A 22338-nucleotide genomic window follows, 5' to 3' on the forward strand; every position below is an offset into this window, starting at 1 on the left:
CAACCCTGGAGGAATCCCACACCCACCCGCTACATACCGAGGATCAGAACCCCAGGGACAGACAGATAATGGAGGGGGGGGGGGGGGAAGGACAGACGAGGACAGACGGAGGGCAGGGAAGGAAGGAAGTGACAGACGGAGGGCAGAGGAAGGAAGGAAGGACAGACGGAGGGCAGGGAAGGAAGGAAGGACAGACGGAGGGCAGGGAAGGAAGGAAGGACAGACGGAGGGCAGGGAAGGAAGGAAGGACAGACGGAGGGCAGGGAAGGAAGGAAGGACAGACGGAGGGCAGGGAAGGAAGGAAGGACAGACGGAGGGCAGGGAAGGAAGGAAGGACAGACGGAGGGCAGGAAGGACAGACGGAAGGAAGGATAGACGGAGTGCAGGGGAAGGAAGGAAGGACAGACGGAGGGAAGGGGAAGGAAGGAAGGACAGACGGAGGGAAGGGGAAGGAAGGACAGACGGAGGGCAGGGCGAGGAAGGAAGGACAGACGGAGGGCAGGGGAAGGAAGGAAGGACAGACGGAGGGCAGGGGAAGGAAGGACAGACGGAGGGCAGGGGAAGGAAGGAAGGACAGACGGAGGGCAGGGGAAGGAAGGAAGGACAGACGGAGGGCAGGGGAAGGAAGGAAGGACAGACGGAGGGCAGGGGAAGGAAGGAAGGACAGACAGAGGGCAGGGGAAGGAAGGAAGGACAGACGGAGAGGAAGGGGAAGGACGGAAGGACAGACGGAGAGGAAGGGGAAGGACGGAAGGACAGACGGAGAGGAAGGACAGACGGAGAGGAAGGGGAAGGACAGACGGAGAGGAAGGGGAAGGACAGACGGAGAGGAAGGAAGAACAGACGGAGAGGAAGGAAGAACAGACGGAGAGGAAGGAAGGACAGATGGAGGGAAGAGGAAGGGGAAGGACAGACGGAGGGGAAGGACAGACGGAGAGGAAGGAAGGACAGACGGGGGGGGGGGGGGGAGAAGGACAGATGGAGAGGAAGGAAGGACAGACGGAGAGGAAGGAAGGACAGATGGAGGGAAGAGGAAGGGGAAGGACAGACGGAGAGGAAGGAAGGAAGGACAGACGGAGAGGAAGGAAGGACAGACGGAGAGGAAGGAAGGACAGAGAGGAAGGAAGGACAGATGGAGAGGGGGGAGGACAGATGGAGAGGAAGGAAGGACAGATGGAGGGAAGAGGAAGGGGAAGGACGGAAGGACAGTTGGAGGGAAGGGGAAGGACAGACGGAGGGAAGGACAGACGGAGAGGAAGGAAGGACAGACGGAGAGGAAGGATGGAAGGACAGACGGAGAGGAAGGATGGAAGGACAGACGGAGGGAAGGATGGAAGGACAGACGGAGGGAAGGATGGAAGGACAGACGGAGGGAAGGATGGAAGGACAGACGGAGGGAAGGATGGAAGGACAGACGGAGGGAAGGATGGAAGGGGGAAGGACAGACGGAGAGGAAGGACGGAAGAGGGGGGGGGGGAAGGACGGAAAGGACAGACGGAGAGGAAGGAAGGACAGACGGAGAGGGGGAACGGAGGGAAGGACAGATGGAGAGGGGAAGGACAGACGGAGGGAAGGACAGACGGAGAGGAAGGGAAGGACAGACGGAGAGGGGGAACGGAGGGAAGGACAGATGGAGAGGGGGAAGGACAGACGGAGGGAAGGACAGACGGAGAGGAAGGAAGGACAGACGGAGAGGGGGAACGGAGGGAAGGACAGATGGAGAGGGGGAAGGACAGACGGAGGGAAGGACAGACGGAGAGGAAGGAAGGACAGACAGAGGGAAGGATGGAAGGGGGAAGGACAGACGGAGAGGAAGGACAGACGGAGAGGGGGAAGGACAGATGGAGGGAAGGACAGATGGAGAGGGGGGGGGAAGGACAGACGGAGAGGAAGGAAGGACAGACGGAGGGAAGGATGGAAGGGGGAAGGACAGACGGAGAGGAAGGACAGACGGAGAGGGGGGAAGGACAGATGGAGAGGGGGGGGGAAGGACAGACGGAGAGGGGGAAGGACAGACGGAGAGGGGGAAGGACATCAGGCAGAGGCCACACATTATGCAGTCAGTCCCCCCCACAGAGCTATTGTGTTGTGACAGCAGAGAGTCTTCCCCACCGGCAGAGCACAATGATCAATGCTGGTTGCTATAGCTGGTGACTGGGCGAAAAAAAAAAACAACAAACTGGTTGTACTGAAGTCAATGGATGGATCAACCAGCACCACAGACGGACTGAAGTTCAGAAAGCTACGGATTTTGTCGTTTGGTAGTTTTCCTCCGCCGGTGTAGGGAGTCTTCGGGATGATGGGGGAGGGGGGGCAGCTGCTGGAATGTCAATGATCTGAAATGCCAATACTTTATTACTAATAAATGGTTAATTTATTATTAATTTATAAAGAACTGTGTGATCTGCTTCATTCCACACACAACCGCTTACCCTACTGAGGTCTGTGAGCAAACGCCGCACCAGCCAACAAGAAATTACATCCGTCATCCAATCCATTGAACAGAAGCAGATTACACTCCACCTTTACAGAGCGCCGCATATTGTTTTGCGCTTCCTATCTAGTGACATGCAGACCCCCCCCCCTCCCCCAATGTTCATTGCCAAACCCTCTAAAGAGAAAACTAGTTTCAGATCGGTTTTCTGCAGACTTTAATTTAAAAAAGTGAAACCAGGTGGAGTAAAACCGCGGCATGCTGCAGCTTCAAGGACGGGAAAACATGAAACGCCACGTTACGGAGGATAAAAAAACACAGCAGATTCATCACAGTGACACAATGTATCTCCATAGGAAGAGGATAGACTGTGCCGGACCCCGGGGTGTCCCATCCTTAGTGCCGGGCCACTGGGGTGTCCCATCCTTAGTGCCGGGGCCACTGGGGTGTCCCATCCCTTAGTGCCGGGGCCACTGGGGTGTCCCATCCTTAGTGCCGGGGCCACTGGGGTGTCCCATCCTTAGTGCCGGGGCCACTGGGGTGTCCCATCTGTGATGTTATCCTAAGATATGGGGGAAGTATAAACAGTGTTGGACCTCAGGGGGGATGGACATTTCTGGACACCAGGATTGTCCCATCAGTAATGCTTTTATTAGGTTAATGTCATTGGTGGAGGTTGTCCTAATGGTGGTACTACCCTTTAGTATGATCATGGTGTTGTTGGGACTTGTCCCATTGGTGGGATTACCCTTCGGTATGACCATGGTGTTGAAGGCGGTTGTTCTATTGGTGGTTCTACCCTGTAGTATGATCATGGTGTTGGTGGATGTTGTCCCAGTGGGGTTGTAATCCTTTAGTATGATCATGGTGTTGGTAGGGGTTGTCCCCACCAACACCCTCATCATAGTAAAGGGTACTGCTACTCTTTAGTATGATCATGGTGTTGGTGGTGCTACCCTTCAACTATGAGCATGGCGTTGGTGGGGGTTGTCCTATTGGTGGTGCTACCCTTCACGTATGATCATGGTGTTGGTGGTGCTACCCTTCACGTATGATCATGGTGTCGGTGGTGCTACCCTTCACGTATGATCATGGTGTCGGTGGTGCTACCCTTCAACTATGATCATGGCGTTGGTGGGGGTTGTCCTATTGGTGGTGCTACCCTTCGAGTATGATCATGGTGTCGGTGGTGCTACCCTTCGAGTATGATCATGGTGTCGGTGGTGCTACCCTTCGTGATCATGGTGTCGGTGGTGCTACCCTTCGAGTATGATCATGGTGTCGGTGGTGCTACCCTTCGAGTATGATCATGGTGTTGGTGGGGGTTGTCCTATTGGTGGTGCTACCCTTCACGTATGATCATGGTGTTGGTGGGGGTTGTCCCATTGGTGGTGCTACCCTTCACGTATGATCATGGTGTTGGTGGGGGTTGTCCATTGGTGGTGCTACCCTTCGAGTATGGTCATGGTGTTGGTGGGGGTTGTCCCATTGGTGGTACTACCCTTCGAGTATGATCATGGTGTTGGTGGTGCTACCCTTCGAGTATGATCATGGTGTCGGTGGTGCTACCCTTCGAGTATGATCATGGTGTCGGTGGTGCTACCTTTCAAGTATGATCATGGTGTCGGTGGTGCTACCCTTCACGTAGGATCATGGTGTTGGTGGTGCTACCCTTCACGTATGATCATGGTGTCGGTGGTGCTACCCTTCGAGTATGATCATGGTGTCGGTGGTGCTACCCTTCGAGTATGATCATGGTGTCGGTGGTGCTACCCTTCGAGTATGATCATGGTGTCGGTGGTGCTACCCTTCGAGTATGATCATGGTGTCGGTGGTGCTACCCTTCGAGTATGATCATGGTGTCGGTGGTGCTACCCTTCGAGTATGATCATGGTGTCGGTGGTGCTACCCTTCGAGTATGATCATGGTGTCGGTGGTGCTACCCTTCGAGTATGATCATGGTGTCGGTGGTGCTACCCTTCGAGTATGATCATGGTGTTGGTGGGGGTTGTCCTATTGGTGGTGCTACCCTTCACGTATGATCATGGTGTTGGTGGGGGTTGTCCCATTGGTGGTGCTACCCTTCACGTATGATCATGGTGTTGGTGGGGGTTGTCCCATTGGTGGTGCTACCCTTCGAGTATGGTCATGGTGTTGGTGGGGGTTGTCCCATTGGTGGTACTACCCTTCGAGTATGATCATGGTGTTGGTGGTGCTACCCTTCGAGTATGATCATGGTGTCGGTGGTGCTACCCTTCGAGTATGATCATGGTGTCGGTGGTGCTACCTTTTAAGTATGATCATGGTGTCGGTGGTGCTACCCTTCACGTAGGATCATGGTGTTGGTGGTGCTACCCTTCACGTATGATCATGGTGTCGGTGGTGCTACCCTTCACGTATGATCATGGTGTCGGTGGTGCTACCCTTCGAGTATGATCATGGTGTCGGTGGTGCTACCTTTCAAGTATGATCATGGTGTCGGTGGTGCTACCCTTCGAGTATGATCATGGTGTCGGTGGTGCTACCCTTCGAGTATGATCATGGTGTCGGTGGTGCTACCCTTCGAGTATGATCATGGTGTCGGTGGTGCTACCCTTCGAGTATGATCATGGTGTCGGTGGTGCTACCCTTCGAGTATGATCATGGTGTCGGTGGTGCTACCCTTCGAGTATGATCATGGTGTCGGTGGTGCTACCTTCGAGTATGATCATGGTGTCGGTGGTGCTACCCTTCGAGTATGATCATGGTGTTGGTGGAGGATGTCCGGTTACCAGGCTGGTAGCTCATACACCCCAGTGGCCTCCGATAGTTTGCTTGTAGTGCCAGAGAGTAGATCTAAAGTGGAAGTACCACACCACAGATTAATAGTCCAGATACGTTGTCCTTCCAGTATGAGGTCAGGTGGAAGACAGAGAGAGGACCCCAACGTGTTTTTAGGGATCCAATAGCACGCTCTCCATCAGAGCTTAAAATGGGACACCAACCTCGGAGGACTGAACGGGGGTGCCATGATGATTGGGTTCCTCAAGCAGTACAATGCCAGGCCCTGGTCTCCTCTGGAGGTCAGTCCATTGTAGGCCCTGATGCAGGGGGTGTTTTTTAGACCCCCAAACCTGACCCTGTATTGGGATAAAATTGTATCTGGACGATTACTCTGGGGGGCGCTGCTTCCATTTCCAATGTATCCTCAGATACAGCGAAGGACAGGGAAAACCGTGGTGCACACGGGGGGGGGGGGGGCGGCCTGTGCTCGGCAGGAAGTGGCTCAGGTGTGAGGAATGATGGGGAATAAACCACCAAGGACAGTTCCAGGAATTGTTGGGGGACACATGGGAATAAAAGGCACTTATGTAGCAGCAGCTGTAGTGGCGCCCCCTAGTGGAGGGAGGTATACCACTCTCCTGGTGGATCTGGTGCAGAACTGGGATCCGTCCCGTCAGGACATGGAATGGGAGGGGGAGGGGGTCCGTCCTGTACATACACGGTGTTGGGGGGGCTCTGGGGACTTGGTACGGAATGCAGTCAGCCGATAGAGTCCAATCATTCGTCCTCCTCCTCATCGTTGTCGTCCATGGTGATGGCCCGTTCCAGGGCCCCGCCCCTGACGTACTTTGTATGGAGATGATTCCGCTGAGCAGAGCGTAACCGACCATCGCCACCACGCCGAACGCCACCGACAGGATCTGGTTTCGCCTCTTATGGGGCTCGTCCTCGAGGTCTGAAGACTCGGCCGTCTGGGGCTTTGGCGAAACGCGTGGGAGGGTCTCTGAGGACGCAGAGAAGAATGGGGTGACAAACAGAGAGGAGGAGCCACTAAATCCAACAAATAGAGGGGCTGTGGGGGAGGGTACTCACCGCAGTCGGGGGTGAAGTAGATGCTGAGGATGGAGGTGCAGTACTGGCACAGGTTGGGCAGAGATCTCAGGTGCTGCTGGAGGTGGTTGTTGGGCAGTTTGATGTTCAGGATTGGGGCGAGGTGGCTGAAGATGTGGGCGTCCAAGGAGGCGGGGCTATAAGATACCAAGGGCGGGATCAGTTCACTGCCAGAGGGAGGTGCAAGAAATCATCCACACCACCCCCCCCCCCCCCCAACTACTACCAAACTGTACCCAGCTACGCGCCCCCCCCCCACTACCAAACTGTCCCCAGCTACACCCCCCCGCTACCAAACTGTACCCAGCTACGCGCCCCCCCCCCCCACTACCAAACTGTCCCCAGCTACACCCCCCACTACCAAACTGTCCCCAGCTACGCCCCCCCCGCTACCAAACTGTCCCCAGCTACGCCCCCCCCGCTACCAAACTGTCCCCAGCTATGCCCCCCCGCTACCAAACTGTCCCAGCTACGCCCCCCCCCACTACCAAACTGTCCCCAGCGATGTCCCCCACTACCAAACTGTCCCCAGCTACGCCCCCTGCTACCAAACTGTCCCCAGCTACGCGCCCCCCCCCCACTACCAAACTGTCCCCAGCTACACCCCCCCGCTACCAAACTGTCCCCAGCTACGCGCCCCCCCCCCCACTACCAAACTGTCCCCAGCTACACCCCCCCACTACCAAACTGTCCCCAGCTACGCCCCCCCCGCTACCAAACTGTCCCCAGCTACGCCCCCCCCCGCTACCAAACTGTCCCCAGCTATGCCCCCCGCTACCAAACTGTCCCCAGCTACGCCCCCCCCACTACCAAACTGTCCCCAGCTATGCCCCCCCACTACCAAACTGTCCCCAGCTACGCCCCCTGCTACCAAACTGTCCCCAGCTACGCCCCCTGCTACCAAACTGTCCCCAGCTACCCCACCCCCCGCGCTACCAAACCATCACCAGCTACCCCCACTGCCTGCCCACCCACCCCCCACCCACCAAACTGTACCTAGCTCTACCCCCTCTACCCCCACCATCGGCCCTAGCTATCTCCTTCCGCCCCAATTAGCAAACCGTCCTCAACCTCTTTCCCGTCACCACACCTTCCCCACCAATCTGTCTCCAGCTACCCCCCCCCCCTCCCAAGCTGTCCCCAGTCATGCCCCCCACCTACCAAGCTGTCCCGACTTCCCCTCATCTCTCCATGCAATAGGGGAGAATTAGGCCAATAACCCCCCCCAACCCCCTCTACTCACCATTCTCCGAAGAAGAATTTCTGGGTCCCGAGACGCTGTGATAGAAGGCCGAGACATTCCTGGGCGTCTGTGTACAGCTGTGGGGGCAAATCTATCATTAGAGTCTCATTCCCCCTCCCCATCCCCCGCCTTCAGGAGGAAGCTGAGGGATGACAACGGGGCCCCGGCAAAATTCCCCCACACAGGGGGGTCTGATAAAGGAGGGGGCCTTCCCTGATTGGACAGGACCTGGCTCCTGTACAGCCAATCATCCACTCTACTAATGACTCCTCCCCATAAACACTCCCTCACCTAATTGACTGTATAGGAGCCCAGTCCCATCCAATCATCCACTCTACCAATGACACCTCCCCCCCACACGCCCCTCCCCCTCCTCCCCCACACACACGCCCCTCACCCGTCTCTCCAACACCTCCCCCACACACGCCCCTCACCCGTCTCTCCAACACCTCCCCCCTCCTCCCCCACACATGCCCCTCACCCGTCTCTCCAACACCTCCCCCACACACGCCCCTCACCCGTCTCTCCAACACCTCCCCCTCCTCCCCCACACATGCCCCTCACCCGTCTCTCCAACACCTCCCCCTCCTCCCCCACACACGCCCCTCACCCGTCTCTCCAACACCTCCCCCACACACGCCCCTCACCCGTCTCTCCAACACCTCCCCCTCCTCCCCCACACATGCCCCTCACCCGTCTCTCCAACACCTCCCCCTCCTCCCCCACACACGCCCCTCACCCGTCTCTCCAACACCTCCCCCTCCTCCCACACACACGCCCCTCACCCGTCTCTCCAGCACCTCCCCCTCCTCCCCCACACACGCCCCTCACCCGTCTCTCCAACACCCCCCCTCCTCCCCCACACATGCCCCTCACCCGTCTCTCCAACACCCCCCCTCCTCCCCACACATGCCCCTCACCCGTCTCTCCAACACCTCCCCCTCCTCCCCCACACACGCCCCTCACCCGTCTCTCCAACACCTCCCCCTCCTCCCCCACACACGCCCCTCACCCGTCTCTCCAACACCCCCCCTCCTCCCCCACACATGCCCCTCACCCGTCTCTCCAACACCTCCCCCACACACGCCCCTCACCCGTCTCTCCAACACCTCCCCCTCCTCCCCACACATGCCCCTCACCCGTCTCTCCAACACCTCCCCCTCCTCCCCCACACACGCCCCTCACCCGTCTCTCCAACACCTCCCCCACACACGCCCCTCACCCGTCTCTCCAACACCTCCCCCTCCTCCCCCACACATGCCCCTCACCCGTCTCTCCAACACCTCCCCCTCCTCCCCCTCCTCCCCCACACACGCCCCTCACCCGTCTCTCCAACACCTCCCCCACACACGCCCCTCACCCGTCTCTCCAACACCTCCCCCTCCTCCCCCACACATGCCCCTCACCCGTCTCTTCAACACCTCCCCCTCCTCCCCCACACACGCCCCTCACCCGTCTCTCCAACACCTCCCCCACACACGCCCCTCACCCGTCTCTCCAACACCTCCCCCTCCTCCCCCACACATGCCCCTCACCCGTCTCTCCAACACCTCCCCCTCCTCCCCCACACATGCCCCTCACCCGTCTCTCCAACACCTCCCCACACACGCCCCTCACCCGTCTCTCCAACACCTCCCCCTCCTCCCCCACACACGCCCCTCACCCGTCTCTCCAACACCTCCCCCTCCTCCCCCACACACGCCCCTCACCCGTCTCTCCAACACCTCCCCCTCCTCCCCCACACACGCCCCTCACCCGTCTCTCCAACACCCCCCCTCCTCCCCCACACATGCCCCTCACCCGTCTCTCCAACACCTCCCCCACACACGCCCCTCACCCGTCTCTCAACACCTCCCCCTCCTCCCCCACACATGCCCCTCACCCGTCTCTCCAACACCTCCCCCACACGCCCCTCACCCGTCTCTCCAACACCTCCCCCCTCCTCCCCCACACACGCCCCTCACCCCGTCTCTCCAACACCTCCCCCTCCTCCCCCACACACGCCCCTCACCCGTCTCTCCAGCACCTCCCCTCCTCCCCCACACACGCCCCTCCCCCTCCTCCCCCACACACACGCCCCTCACCCGTCTCTCCAACACCTCCCCCACACACGCCCCTCACCCGTCTCTCCAACACCTCCCCCTCCTCCCCCACACATGCCCCTCACCCGTCTCTCCAACACCTCCCCCACACACGCCCCTCACCCGTCTCTCCAACACCTCCCCCTCCTCCCCCACACATGCCCCTCACCCGTCTCTCCAACACCTCCCCCTCCTCCCCCCACACACGCCCCTCACCCGTCTCTCCAACACCTCCCCACACACGCCCCTCACCCGTCTCTCCAACACCTCCCCCTCCTCCCCCCACACACGCCCCTCACCCGTCTCTCCAACACCTCCCCCTCCTCCCCCACACACGCCCCTCACCCGTCTCTCCAACACCCCCCCTCCTCCCCCACACATGCCCCTCACCCGTCTCTCCAACACCTTCCCCTCCTCCCCCACACATGCCCCTCACCCGTCTCTCCAACACCTCCCCCACACACGCCCCTCACCCGTCTCTCCAACACCTCCCCCTCCTCCCCCACACACGCCCCTCACCCGTCTCTCCAACACCTCCCCCTCCTCCCCACACACGCCCCTCACCCGTCTCTCCAGCACCTCCCCCTCCTCCCCCACACACGCCCCTCCCCCTCCTCCCCACACACACGCCCCTCACCCGTCTCTCCAACACCTCCCCACACACGCCCCTCACCCGTCTCTCCAACACCTCCCCCTCCTCCCCCACACATGCCCCTCACCCGTCTCTCCAACACCTCCCCCACACACGCCCCTCACCCGTCTCTCCAACACCTCCCCTCCTCCCCCACACATGCCCCTCACCCGTCTCTCCAACACCTCCCCCTCCTCCCCCACACACGCCCCTCACCCGTCTCTCCAACACCTCCCCCACACACGCCCCTCACCCGTCTCTCCAACACCTCCCCCTCCTCCCCCCACACACGCCCCTCACCCGTCTCTCCAACACCTCCCCCTCCTCCCCCACACACGCCCCTCACCCGTCTCTCCAACACCCCCCCTCCTCCCCCACACATGCCCCTCACCCTTCTCTCCAACACCTCCCCCACACACGCCCCTCACCCGTCTCTCCAACACCTCCCCCTCCTCCCCCACACATGCCCCTCACCCGTCTCTCCAACACCTCCCCCCTCCTCCCCCACACACGCCCCTCACCCGTCTCTCCAACACCTCCCCCACACACGCCCCTCACCCGTCTCTCCAACACCTCCCCCTCCTCCCCCACACATGCCCCTCACCCGTCTCTCCAACACCTCCCCCTCCTCCCCCTCCTCCCCCACACACGCCCCTCACCCGTCTCTCCAACACCTCCCCCACCACGCCCCTCACCCGTCTCTCCAACACCTCCCCCTCCTCCCCCACACATGCCCCTCACCCGTCTCTTCAACACCTCCCCTCCTCCCCCACACACGCCCCTCACCCGTCTCTCCAACACCTCCCCCACACACGCCCCTCACCCGTCTCTCCAACACCTCCCCCTCCTCCCCCACACATGCCCCTCACCCGTCTCTCCAACACCTCCCCCTCCTCCCCCACACATGCCCCTCACCCGTCTCTCCAACACCTCCCCCACACACGCCCCTCACCCGTCTCTCCAACACCTCCCCCTCCTCCCCCACACACGCCCCTCACCCGTCTCTCCAACACCTCCCCCTCCTCCCCCACACACGCCCCTCACCCGTCTCTCCAACACCTCCCCCTCCTCCCCCACACACGCCCCTCACCCGTCTCTCCAACACCCCCCCTCCTCCCCCACACATGCCCCTCACCCGTCTCTCCAACACCTCCCCACACACGCCCCTCACCCGTCTCTCCAACACCTCCCCCTCCTCCCCCACACATGCCCCTCACCCGTCTCTCCAACACCTCCCCCTCCTCCCCCACACATGCCCCTCACCCGTCTCTCCAACACCTCCCCCACACACGCCCCTCACCCGTCTCTCCAACACCTCCCCCTCCTCCCCCACACACGCCCCTCACCCGTCTCTCCAACACCTCCCCCTCCTCCCCCACACACGCCCCTCACCCGTCTCTCCAGCACCTCCCCCTCCTCCCCCACACACGCCCCTCCCCCTCCTCCCCCACACACACGCCCCTCACCCGTCTCTCCAACACCTCCCCCACACACGCCCTCACCCGTCTCTCCAACACCTCCCCCTCCTCCCCCACACATGCCCCTCACCCGTCTCTCCAACACCTCCCCCTCCTCCCCCACACATGCCCCTCACCCGTCTCTCCAACACCTCCCCCTCCTCCCCCACACATGCCCTCACCCGTCTCTCCAACACCTCCCCCACACACGCCCCTCACCCGTCTCTCCAACACCTCCCCCTCCTCCCCCACACATGCCCCTCACCCGTCTCTCCACACCTCCCCCTCCTCCCCCACACACGCCCCTCACCCGTCTCTCCAACACCTCCCCCACACACGCCCCTCACCCGTCTCTCCAACACCTCCCCCTCCTCCCCCACACATGCCCCTCACCCGTCTCTCCAACACCTCCCCCTCCTCCCCCTCCTCCCCCACACACGCCCCTCACCCGTCTCTCCAACACCTCCCCCACACACGCCCCTCACCCGTCTCTCCAACACCTCCCCCTCCTCCCCCCACACATGCCCCTCACCCGTCTCTTCAACACCTCCCCCTCCTCCCCCACACACGCCCCTCACCCGTCTCTCCAACACCTCCCCCTCCTCCCCCACACATGCCCCTCACCCGTCTCTCCAACACCTCCCCCCTCCTCCCCCACACATGCCCCTCACCCGTCTCTCCAACACCTCCCCCACACACGCCCCTCACCCGTCTCTCCAACACCTCCCCCTCCTCCCCCACACACGCCCCTCACCCGTCTCTCCAACACCTCCCCCCTCCTCCCCCACACACGCCCCTCACCCGTCTCTCCAACACCTCCCCCTCCTCCCCCACACACGCCCCTCACCCGTCTCTCCAACACCCCCCCTCCTCCCCCACACATGCCCCTCACCCGTCTCTCCAACACCTCCCCCACACACGCCCCTCACCCGTCTCTCCAACACCTCCCCCTCCTCCCCCACACATGCCCCTCACCCGTCTCTCCAACACCTCCCCCTCCTCCCCCACACATGCCCCTCACCCGTCTCTCCAACACCTCCCCCACACACGCCCCTCACCCGTCTCCTCCAACACCTCCCCCTCCTCCCCCACACACGCCCCTCACCCGTCTCTCCAACACCTCCCCCTCCTCCCCCACACACGCCCCTCACCCGTCTCTCCAACACCTCCCCCTCCTCCCCCACACACGCCCCTCACCCGTCTCTCCAACACCTCCCCATCCTCCCCCACACACGCCCCTCACCCGTCTCTCCAACACCTCCCCCTCCTCCCCCACACACGCCCCTCACCCGTCTCTCCAACACCCCCCCTCCTCCCCCACACATGCCCCTCACCCGTCTCTCCAACACCTCCCCCACACACGCCCCTCACCCGTCTCTCCAACACCTCCCCCTCCTCCCCCACACATGCCCCTCACCCGTCTCTCCCCCTCCTCCCCCACACACGCCCCTCACCCGTCTCTCCAACACCTCCCCCTCCTCCCCCACACACGCCCCTCACCCGTCTCTCCAACACCTCCCCCTCCTCCCCCACACACGCCCCTCACCCGTCTCTCCAGCACCTCCCCCTCCTCCCCCACACACGCCCCTCACCCGTCTCTCCAACACCTCCCCCTCCTCCCCCACACACGCCCCTCACCCGTCTCTCCAGCACCTCCCCCACACACGCCCCTCACCCTCCTCCCCCACACACACGACCCTCACCTGTCTCTGCAACACCTCCCCCTCCTCCCCCACACACGCCCCTCACCCGTCTCTCCAACACCTCCCCCACACACGCCCCTCACCCGTCTCTCCAACACCTCCCCCTCCTCCCCCACACATGCCCCTCACCCGTCTCTCCAACACCTCCCCCTCCTCCCCCACACACGCCCCTCACCCGTCTCTCCAACACCTCCCCCACACACGCCCCTCACCCGTCTCTCCAACACCTCCCCCTCCTCCCCCACACACGCCCCTCACCCGTCTCTCCAACACCTCCCCCTCCTCCCCCACACCGCCCCTCACCCGTCTCTCCAACACCTCCCCCTCCTCCCCCACACACGCCCCTCACCCGTCTCTCCAACACCCCCCCTCCTCCCCCACACATGCCCCTCACCCGTCTCTCCAACACCTCCCCCACACACGCCCCTCACCCGTCTCTCCAACACCTCCCCCTCCTCCCCCACACATGCCCCTCACCCGTCTCTCCAACACCTCCCCCTCCTCCCCCACACATGCCCCTCACCCGTCTCTCCAACACCTCCCCCACACACGCCCCTCACCCGTCTCTCCAACACCTCCCCCACACACGCCCCTCACCCGTCTCTCCAACACCTCCCCCTCCTCCCCCACACACGCCCCTCACCCGTCTCTCCAACACACTCCCCCTCCTCCCCCACACACGCCCCTCACCCGTCTCTCCAACACCTCCCCCTCCTCCCCCACACACGCCCCCTCACCCGTCTCTCCAGCACCTCCCCCTCCTCCCCCACACACGCCCCTCACCCGTCTCTCCAACACCTCCCCCACACACGCCCCTGACCCGTCTCTCCAACACCTCCCCCTCCTCCCCCACACACGCCCCTCACCCGTCTCTCCACACCTCCCCCACACACGCCCCTCACCCGTCTCTCCAACACCTCCCCCTCCTCCCCCACACACGCCCCTCACCCGTCTCTCCAACACCTCCCCCACACACACCCCTCACCCGTCTCTCCAACACCTCCCCCTCCTCCCCCACACATGCCCCTCACCCGTCTCTCCAACACCTCCCCCTCCTCCCCCACACACGCCCCTCACCCGTCTCTCCAACACCTCCCCCACACACGCCCCTCACCCGTCTCTCCAACACCTCCCCCTCCTCCCCCACACACGCCCCTCACCCGTCTCTCCAACACCTCCCCCTCCTCCCCCACACACGCCCCTCACCCGTCTCTCCAACACCTCCCCCTCCTCCCCCACACACGCCCCTCACCCGTCTCTCCAGCACCTCCCCCTCCTCCCCCACACACGCCCCTCACCCGTCTCTCCAACACCTCCCCCTCCTCCCCCACACACGCCCCTCACCCGTCTCTCCAGCACCTCCCCCACACACGCCCCTCACCCTCCTCCCCCACACACACGACCCTCACCTGTCTCTGCAACACCTCCCCCTCCTCCCCCACACACGCCCCTCACCCGTCTCTCCAACACCTCCCCCTCCTCCCCCACACACGCCCCTCACCCGTCTCGCCAACACCTCCCCCTCCTCCCCCACACACGCCCCTCACCCGTCTCTCCAACACCTCCCCCTCCCTCCCCCACACACGCCCCTCACCCGTCTCTCGGCACCTCCCCCTCCTCCCCCACACACACGCCCCTCACCTGTCTCTCCAACACCTCCCCCTCCTCCCCACACATGCCCCTCACCCGTCTCTCCAACACCTCCCCCACACACGCCCCTCACCCGTCTCTCCAACACCTCCCCCTCCTCCCCCACACACGCCCCTCACCCGTCTCTCCAACACCTCCCCCACACACGCCCCTCACCCGTCTCTCCAACACCTCCCCCTCCTCCCCCACACACGCCCCTCACCCGTCTCTCCAACACCTCCCCCTCCTCCCCCACACACGCCCCTCACCCGTCTCTCCAACACCTCCCCCTCCTCCCCCACACAGCCCCTCACCCGTCTCTCCAACACCTCCCCCTCCTCCCCCACACACGCCCCTCACCCGTCTCTCCAACACCCCCCCTCCTCCCCCACACATGCCCCTCACCCGTCTCTCCAACACCTCCCCCACACACGCCCCTCACCCGTCTCTCCAACACCCTCCCCCTCCTCCCCACACATGCCCCTCACCCGTCTCTCCAACACCTCCCCCTCCTCCCCCACACATGCCCCTCACCCGTCTCTCCAACACCTCCCCCACACACGCCCCTCACCCGTCTCTCCAACACCTCCCCCACACACGCCCCTCACCCGTCTCTCCAACACCTCCCCCTCCTCCCCCACACACGCCCCTCACCCGTCTCTCCAACACCTCCCCCTCCTCCCCCACACACGCCCCTCACCCGTCTCTCCAGCACCTCCCCCTCCTCCCCCACACACGCCCCTCACCCGTCTCTCCAACACCTCCCCCTCCTCCCCCACACACGCCCCTCACCCGTCTCTCCAAACACCTCCCCCTCCTCCCCCACACACGCCCCTCACCCGTCTCTCCAACACCTCCCCCTCCTCCCCCACACACGCCCCTCACCCGTCTCTCCAACACCTCCCCCTCCTCCCCCACACACGCCCCTCACCCGTCTCTCCAACACCTCCCCCTCCTCCCCCACACACGCCCCTCACCCGTCTCTCCAGCACCTCCCCCTCCTCCCCCACACACGCCCCTCACCCGTCTCTCCAGCACCTCCCCCTCCTCCCCCACACACGCCCCTCACCCGTCTCTCCAGCACCTCCCCCTCCTCCCCCACACACGCCCCTCACCCGTCTCTACAACACCTCCCCCCTCCCTCCTCCCCCACACACGCCCCTCACCTGTCTCTCCAGCACCTCCCCCACACCCGCCCCTCACCCGTCTCTCCAACACCTCCCCCTCCTCCCCCACACACGCCCCTCACCCGTCTCTCCAACACCTCCCCCTCCTCCCCCACACACGCCCCTCACCCGTCTTTCCAACACCTCCCCCACACACGCCCCTCACCCGTCTCTCCAACACCTCCCCCTCCTCCCCCACACACGCCCCTCACCCGTCTCTCCAACACCCCCCCTCCTCCCCCACACATGCCCCTCACCCGTCTCTCCAACACCTCCCCCACACACGCCCCTCACCCGTCTCTCCAACACCTCCCCCTCCTCCCCCACACATGCCCCTCACCCGTCTCTCCAACACCTCCCCCTCCTCCCCCACACATGCCCCTCACCCGTCTCTCCAACACCTCCCCCACACACGCCCCTCACCCGTCTCTCCAACACCTCCCCCTCCTCCCCCCACACCGCCCCTCACCCGTCTCTCCAACACCTCCCCCTCCTCCCCCACACACGCCCCTCACCCGTCTCTCCAACACCTCCCCCTCCTCCCCCACACACGCCCCTCACCCGTCTCTCCAGCACCTCCCCCTCCTCCCCCACACACGCCCCTCACCCGTCTCTCCAACACCTCCCCCTCCTCCCCCACACACGCCCCTCACCCGTCTCTCCAGCACCTCCCCCTCCTCCCCCCACACACGCCCCTCACCCGTCTCTCCAACACCTCCCCCTCCTCCCCCACACACGCCCCTCACCCGTCTCTCCAGCACCTCCCCCACACACGCCCCTCACCCTCCTCCCCCACACACACGACCCTCACCTGTCTCTGCAACACCTCCCCCTCCTCCCCACACACGCCCCTCACCCGTCTCTCCAACACCTCCCCCACACACGCCCCTCACCCGTCTCTCCAACACCTCCCCCTCCTCCCCCACACATGCCCCTCACCCGTCTCTCCAACACCTCCCCCTCCTCCCCCACACACGCCCCTCACCCGTCTCTCCAACACCTCCCCCACACACGCCCCTCACCCGTCTCTCCAACACCTCCCCCCTCCTCCCCCACACACGCCCCCTCACCCGTCTCTCCAACACCTCCCCCTCCTCCCCCACACACGCCCCTCACCCGTCTCTCCAACACCTCCCCCTCCTCCCCACACACGCCCCTCACCCGTCTCTCCAACACCCCCCCTCCTCCCCCACACATGCCCCTCACCCGTCTCTCCAACACCTCCCCCACACACGCCCCTCACCCGTCTCTCCAACACCTCCCCCTCCTCCCCCACACATGCCCCTCACCCGTCTCTCCAACACCTCCCCCTCCTCCCCCACACATGCCCCTCACCCGTCTCTCCAACACCTCCCCCACACACGCCCCTCACCCGTCTCTCCAACACCTCCCCCACACACGCCCCTCACCCGTCTCTCCAACACCTCCCCCTCCTCCCCCACACATGCCCCTCACCCGTCTCTCCAACACCTCCCCCTCCTCCCCCACACACGCCCCTCACCCGTCTCTCCAACACCTCCCCCTCCTCCCCCACACACGCCCCTCACCCGTCTCTCCAGCACCTCCCCCTCCTCCCCCACACACGCCCCTCACCCGTCTCTCCAACACCTCCCCCACACACGCCCCTGACCCGTCTCTCCAACACCTCCCCCTCCTCCCCACACACGCCCCTCACCCGTCTCTCCAACACCTCCCCCACACACGCCCCTCACCCGTCTCTCCAACACCTCCCCCTCCTCCCCCACACACGCCCCTCACCCGTCTCTCCAACACCTCCCCCACACACACCCCTCACCCGTCTCTCCAACACCTCCCCCTCCTCCCCCACACCTGCCCCTCACCCGTCTCTCCAACACCTCCCCCTCCTCCCCCCACACACGCCCCTCACCCGTCTCTCCAACACCTCCCCCACACACGCCCCTCACCCGTCTCTCCAACACCTCCCCCCTCCTCCCCCACACACGCCCCTCACCCGTCTCTCCAACACCTCCCCCTCCTCCCCCACACACGCCCCTCACCCGTCTCTCCAACACCTCCCCCTCCTCCCCCACACACGCCCCTCACCCGTCTCTCCAACACCCCCCCTCCTCCCCCACACATGCCCCTCACCCGTCTCTCCAACACCTCCCCCACACACGCCCCTCACCCGTCTCTCCAACACCTCCCCCTCCTCCCCCACACATGCCCCTCACCCGTCTCTCCAACACCTCCCCCTCCTCCCCCACACACGCCCCTCACCCGTCTCTCCAACACCTCCCCCACACACGCCCCTCACCCGTCTCTCCAACACCTCCCCCACACACGCCCCTCACCCGTCTCTCCAACACCTCCCCCTCCTCCCCCACACACGCCCCTCACCCGTCTCTCCAACACCTCCCCCTCCTCCCCCACACACGCCCCTCACCCGTCTCTCCAACACCTCCCCCTCCTCCCCCACACACGCCCCTCACCCGTCTCTCCAGCACCTCCCCTCCTCCCCCCACACACGCCCCTCACCCGTCTCTCCAACACCTCCCCCTCCTCCCCCACACACGCCCCTCACCCGTCTCTCCAGCACCTCCCCCACACACGCCCCTCACCCTCCTCCCCCACACACACGACCCTCACCTGTCTCTGCAACACCTCCCCCTCCTCCCCCACACACGCCCCTCACCCGTCTCTCCAACACCTCCCCCTCCTCCCCCACACACGCCCCTCACCCGTCTCGCCAACACCTCCCCCTCCTCCCCCACACACGCCCCTCACCCGTCTCTCCAACACCTCCCCCTCCTCCCCCACACACGCCCCTCACCCGTCTCTCCAGCACCTCCCCCTCCTCCCCCACACACACGCCCCTCACCTGTCTCTCCAACACCTCCCCCTCCTCCCCCACACATGCCCCTCACCCGTCTCTCCAACACCTCCCCCACACACGCCCCTCACCCGTCTCTCCAACACCTCCCCCTTCCTCCCCCACACACGCCCCTCACCCGTCTCTCCAACACCTCCCCCACACACGCCCCTCACCCGTCTCTCCAACACCTCCCCCTCCTCCCCCACACACGCCCCTCACCCGTCCTCTCCAACACCTCCCCCTCCTCCCCCACACACGCCCCTCACCCGTCTCTCCAACACCTCCCCCTCCTCCCCCACACACGCCCCTCACCCGTCTCTCCAACACCTCCCCCTCCTCCCCCACACACGCCCCTCACCCGTCTCTCCAACACCCCCCCTCCTCCCCCACACATGCCCCTCACCCGTCCTCTCCAACACCTCCCCCACCACACGCCCCTCACCCGTCTCTCCAACACCTCCCCCTCCTCCCCCACACATGCCCCTCACCCGTCTCTCCAACACCTCCCCCTCCTCCCCCACACATGCCCCTCACCCGTCTCTCCAACACCTCCCCCACACACGCCCCTCACCCGTCTCTCCAACACCTCCCCCACACACGCCCCTCACCCGTCTCTCCAACACCTCCCCCTCCCTCCCCCACACACGCCCCTCACCGCGTCTCTCCAACACCTCCCTCCTCCCCCCACACACGCCCCTCACCCGTCTCTCCAGCACCTCCCCCTCCTCCCCCACACACGCCCCTCACCCGTCTCTCCAACACCTCCCCCTCCTCCCCCACACACGCCCCTCACCCGTCTCTCCAACACCTCCCCCTCCTCCCCCACACACGCCCCTCACCCGTCTCTCCAGCACCTCCCCCTCCTCCCCCACACACGCCCCTCACCCGTCTCTCCAGCACCTCCCCCTCCTCCCCCACACACGCCCCTCACCCGTCTCTACAACACCTCCCCTCCTCCCCCCACACGCCCCTCACCTGTCTCTCCAGCACCTCCCCCACACACGCCCCTCACCCGTCTCTCCAACACCTCCCCCTCCTCCCCCACACACGCCCCTCACCCGTCTCTCCAACACCTCCCCCTCCTCCCCCACACACGCCCCTCACCCGTCTTTCCAACACCTCCCCCACACACGCCCCTCACCCGTCTCTCCAGCACCTCCCCCTCCTCCCCCACACACGCCCCTCACCCGTCTCTCCAACACCTCCCCCTCCTCCCCCACACACGCCCCTCACCCGTCTCTCCAGCACCTCCCCCCCCACACACGCCCCTCACCCGTCTCTCCAGCACCTCCCCACACACGCCCCTCACCCGTCTCTCCAGCACCTCCCCCTCCTCCCCCACACACGCCCCTCACCCGTCTCTCCAACACCTCCCCTCCTCCCCCACACACGCCCCTCACCCGTCTCTCCAACACCTCCCCCTCCTCCCCCACACATGCCCCTCACCCGTCTCTCCAACACCTCCCCCTCCTCCCCCACACACGCCCCTCACCCGTCTCTCCAACACCTCCCCCTCCTCCCCCACACACGCCCCTCACCCGTCTCTCCAGCACCTCCCCCTCCTCCCCCACACACGCCCCTCACCCGTCTCTCCAGCACCTCCCCCTCCTCCCCCACACACGCCCCTCACCCGTCTTTCCAACACCTCCCCCACACACGCCCCTCACCCGTCTCTCCAGCACCTCCCACACACACGCCCCTCACCCGTCTCTCCAACACCTCCCCCACACACGCCCCCTCACCCGTCTCTCCAACACCTCCCCCTCCTCCCCCACACACGCCCCTCACCCGTCTCTACAACACCTCCCCTCCTCCCCCACACACGCCCCTCACCCGTCTCTACAACACCTCCCCCCTCCTCCCCCACACACGCCCCTCACCCGTCTCTCCAACACCTCCCCCTCCTCCCCCACACACGCCCCTCACCCGTCTCTCCAGCACCTCCCCCTCCTCCCCCACACATGCCCCTCACCCGTCTCTCCAACACCTCCCCTCCTCCCCCACACACGCCCCTCACCCGTCTCTCCAGCACCTCCCCCTCCTCCCCCACACACGCCCCTCACCCGTCTCTCCAACACCTCCCCCTCCTCCCCACACACGCCCCTCACCCGTCTCTCCAGCACCTCCCCCACACACGCCCCTCACCCTCCTCCCCCACACACACGACCCCTCACCTGTCTCTGCAACACCTCCCCCTCCTCCCCCACACACGCCCCTCACCCGTCTCTCCAACACCTCCCCCTCCTCCCCCACACACGCCCCTCACCCGTCTCTCCAGCACCTCCCCTCCTCCCCCCCACCACGCCCCTCACCCGTCTCTACAACACCTCCCCCTCCACCCCCACACACACGCCCCTCACCCGTCTCTCCAACACCTCCCCCTCCTCCCCACACACACGCCCCTCACCCGTCTCTCCAACACCTCCCCCTCCTCCCCCACACATGCCCCTCACCCGTCTCTCCAACACCTCCCCCTCCTCCCCCACACACGCCCCTCACCCGTCTCTCCAACACCTCCCCCTCCTCCCCACACACGCCCCTCACCCGTCTTTCCAACACCTCCCCCTCCTCCCCCACACACGCCCCTCACCCGTCTCTCCAACACCCCCCCTCCCCCACACACGCCCCTCACCCGTCTCTCCAGCACCTCCCCCTCCTCCCCCACACACGCCCCTCACCCGTCTCTCCAGCACCTCCCCCTCCTCCCCCACACACGCCCCTCACCCGTCTCTCCAACACCTCCCCCTCCTCCCCCACACACGCCCCTCACCCGTCTCTCCAACACCTCCCCCTCCTCCCCCACACACGCCCCTCACCCGTCTCTCCAGCACCTCCCCCTCCTCCCCCACACACGCCCCTCACCCGTCTCTCCAACACCCCCCCTCCTCCCCCCACACACGCCCCTCACCCGTCTCTCCAGCACCTCCCCCTCCTCCCCCACACACGCCCCTCACCCGTCTCTCCAACACCTCCCCCTCCTCCCCCACACACGCCCCTCACCCGTCTCTCCAGCACCTCCCCCCCCACACACGCACCTCACCCGTCTCTCCAGCACCTCCCCCCCCACACACGCCCCTCACCCGTCTCTCCAGCACCTCCCCCACACACGCCCCTCACCCGTCTCTCCAGCACCTCCCACACACACGCCCATCACCCGTCTCTCCAGCACCTCCCACACACACGCCCCTCACCCGTCTCTCCAACACCTCCCCCTCCTCCCCACACACGCCCCTCACCCGTCTCTCCAACACCTCCCCCTCCTCCCCCACACATGCCCCTCACCCGTCT

General features: G+C 64.5%; 1 protein-coding gene across 1 annotated transcript in view; it reads right to left on the bottom strand.

Annotated features, from left to right (window-relative positions):
* Nucleotides 1-5823: 5823 nt before the first annotated feature.
* Nucleotides 5824-22338, bottom strand: part of MTX1 (metaxin 1) — a gene marked incomplete in the record, with an annotated part of 19520 nt that continues 3005 nt past the window's right edge. Inside the window, 4 exon segments of the mRNA XM_077463814.1 lie at nucleotides 5824-6033; nucleotides 6036-6200; nucleotides 6290-6444; nucleotides 7551-7627. Of these exon segments, the coding sequence (XP_077319940.1) occupies nucleotides 5975-6033; nucleotides 6036-6200; nucleotides 6290-6444; nucleotides 7551-7627 (456 nt within the window).

Source organism: Lithobates pipiens, unplaced genomic scaffold (assembly GCF_037356315.1).
Source record: "Lithobates pipiens isolate NorthernLeopardFrog02 unplaced genomic scaffold, aLitPip1_a1.2 Scaffold_30, whole genome shotgun sequence".
NCBI lineage: Eukaryota > Metazoa > Chordata > Amphibia > Anura > Ranidae > Lithobates > Lithobates pipiens.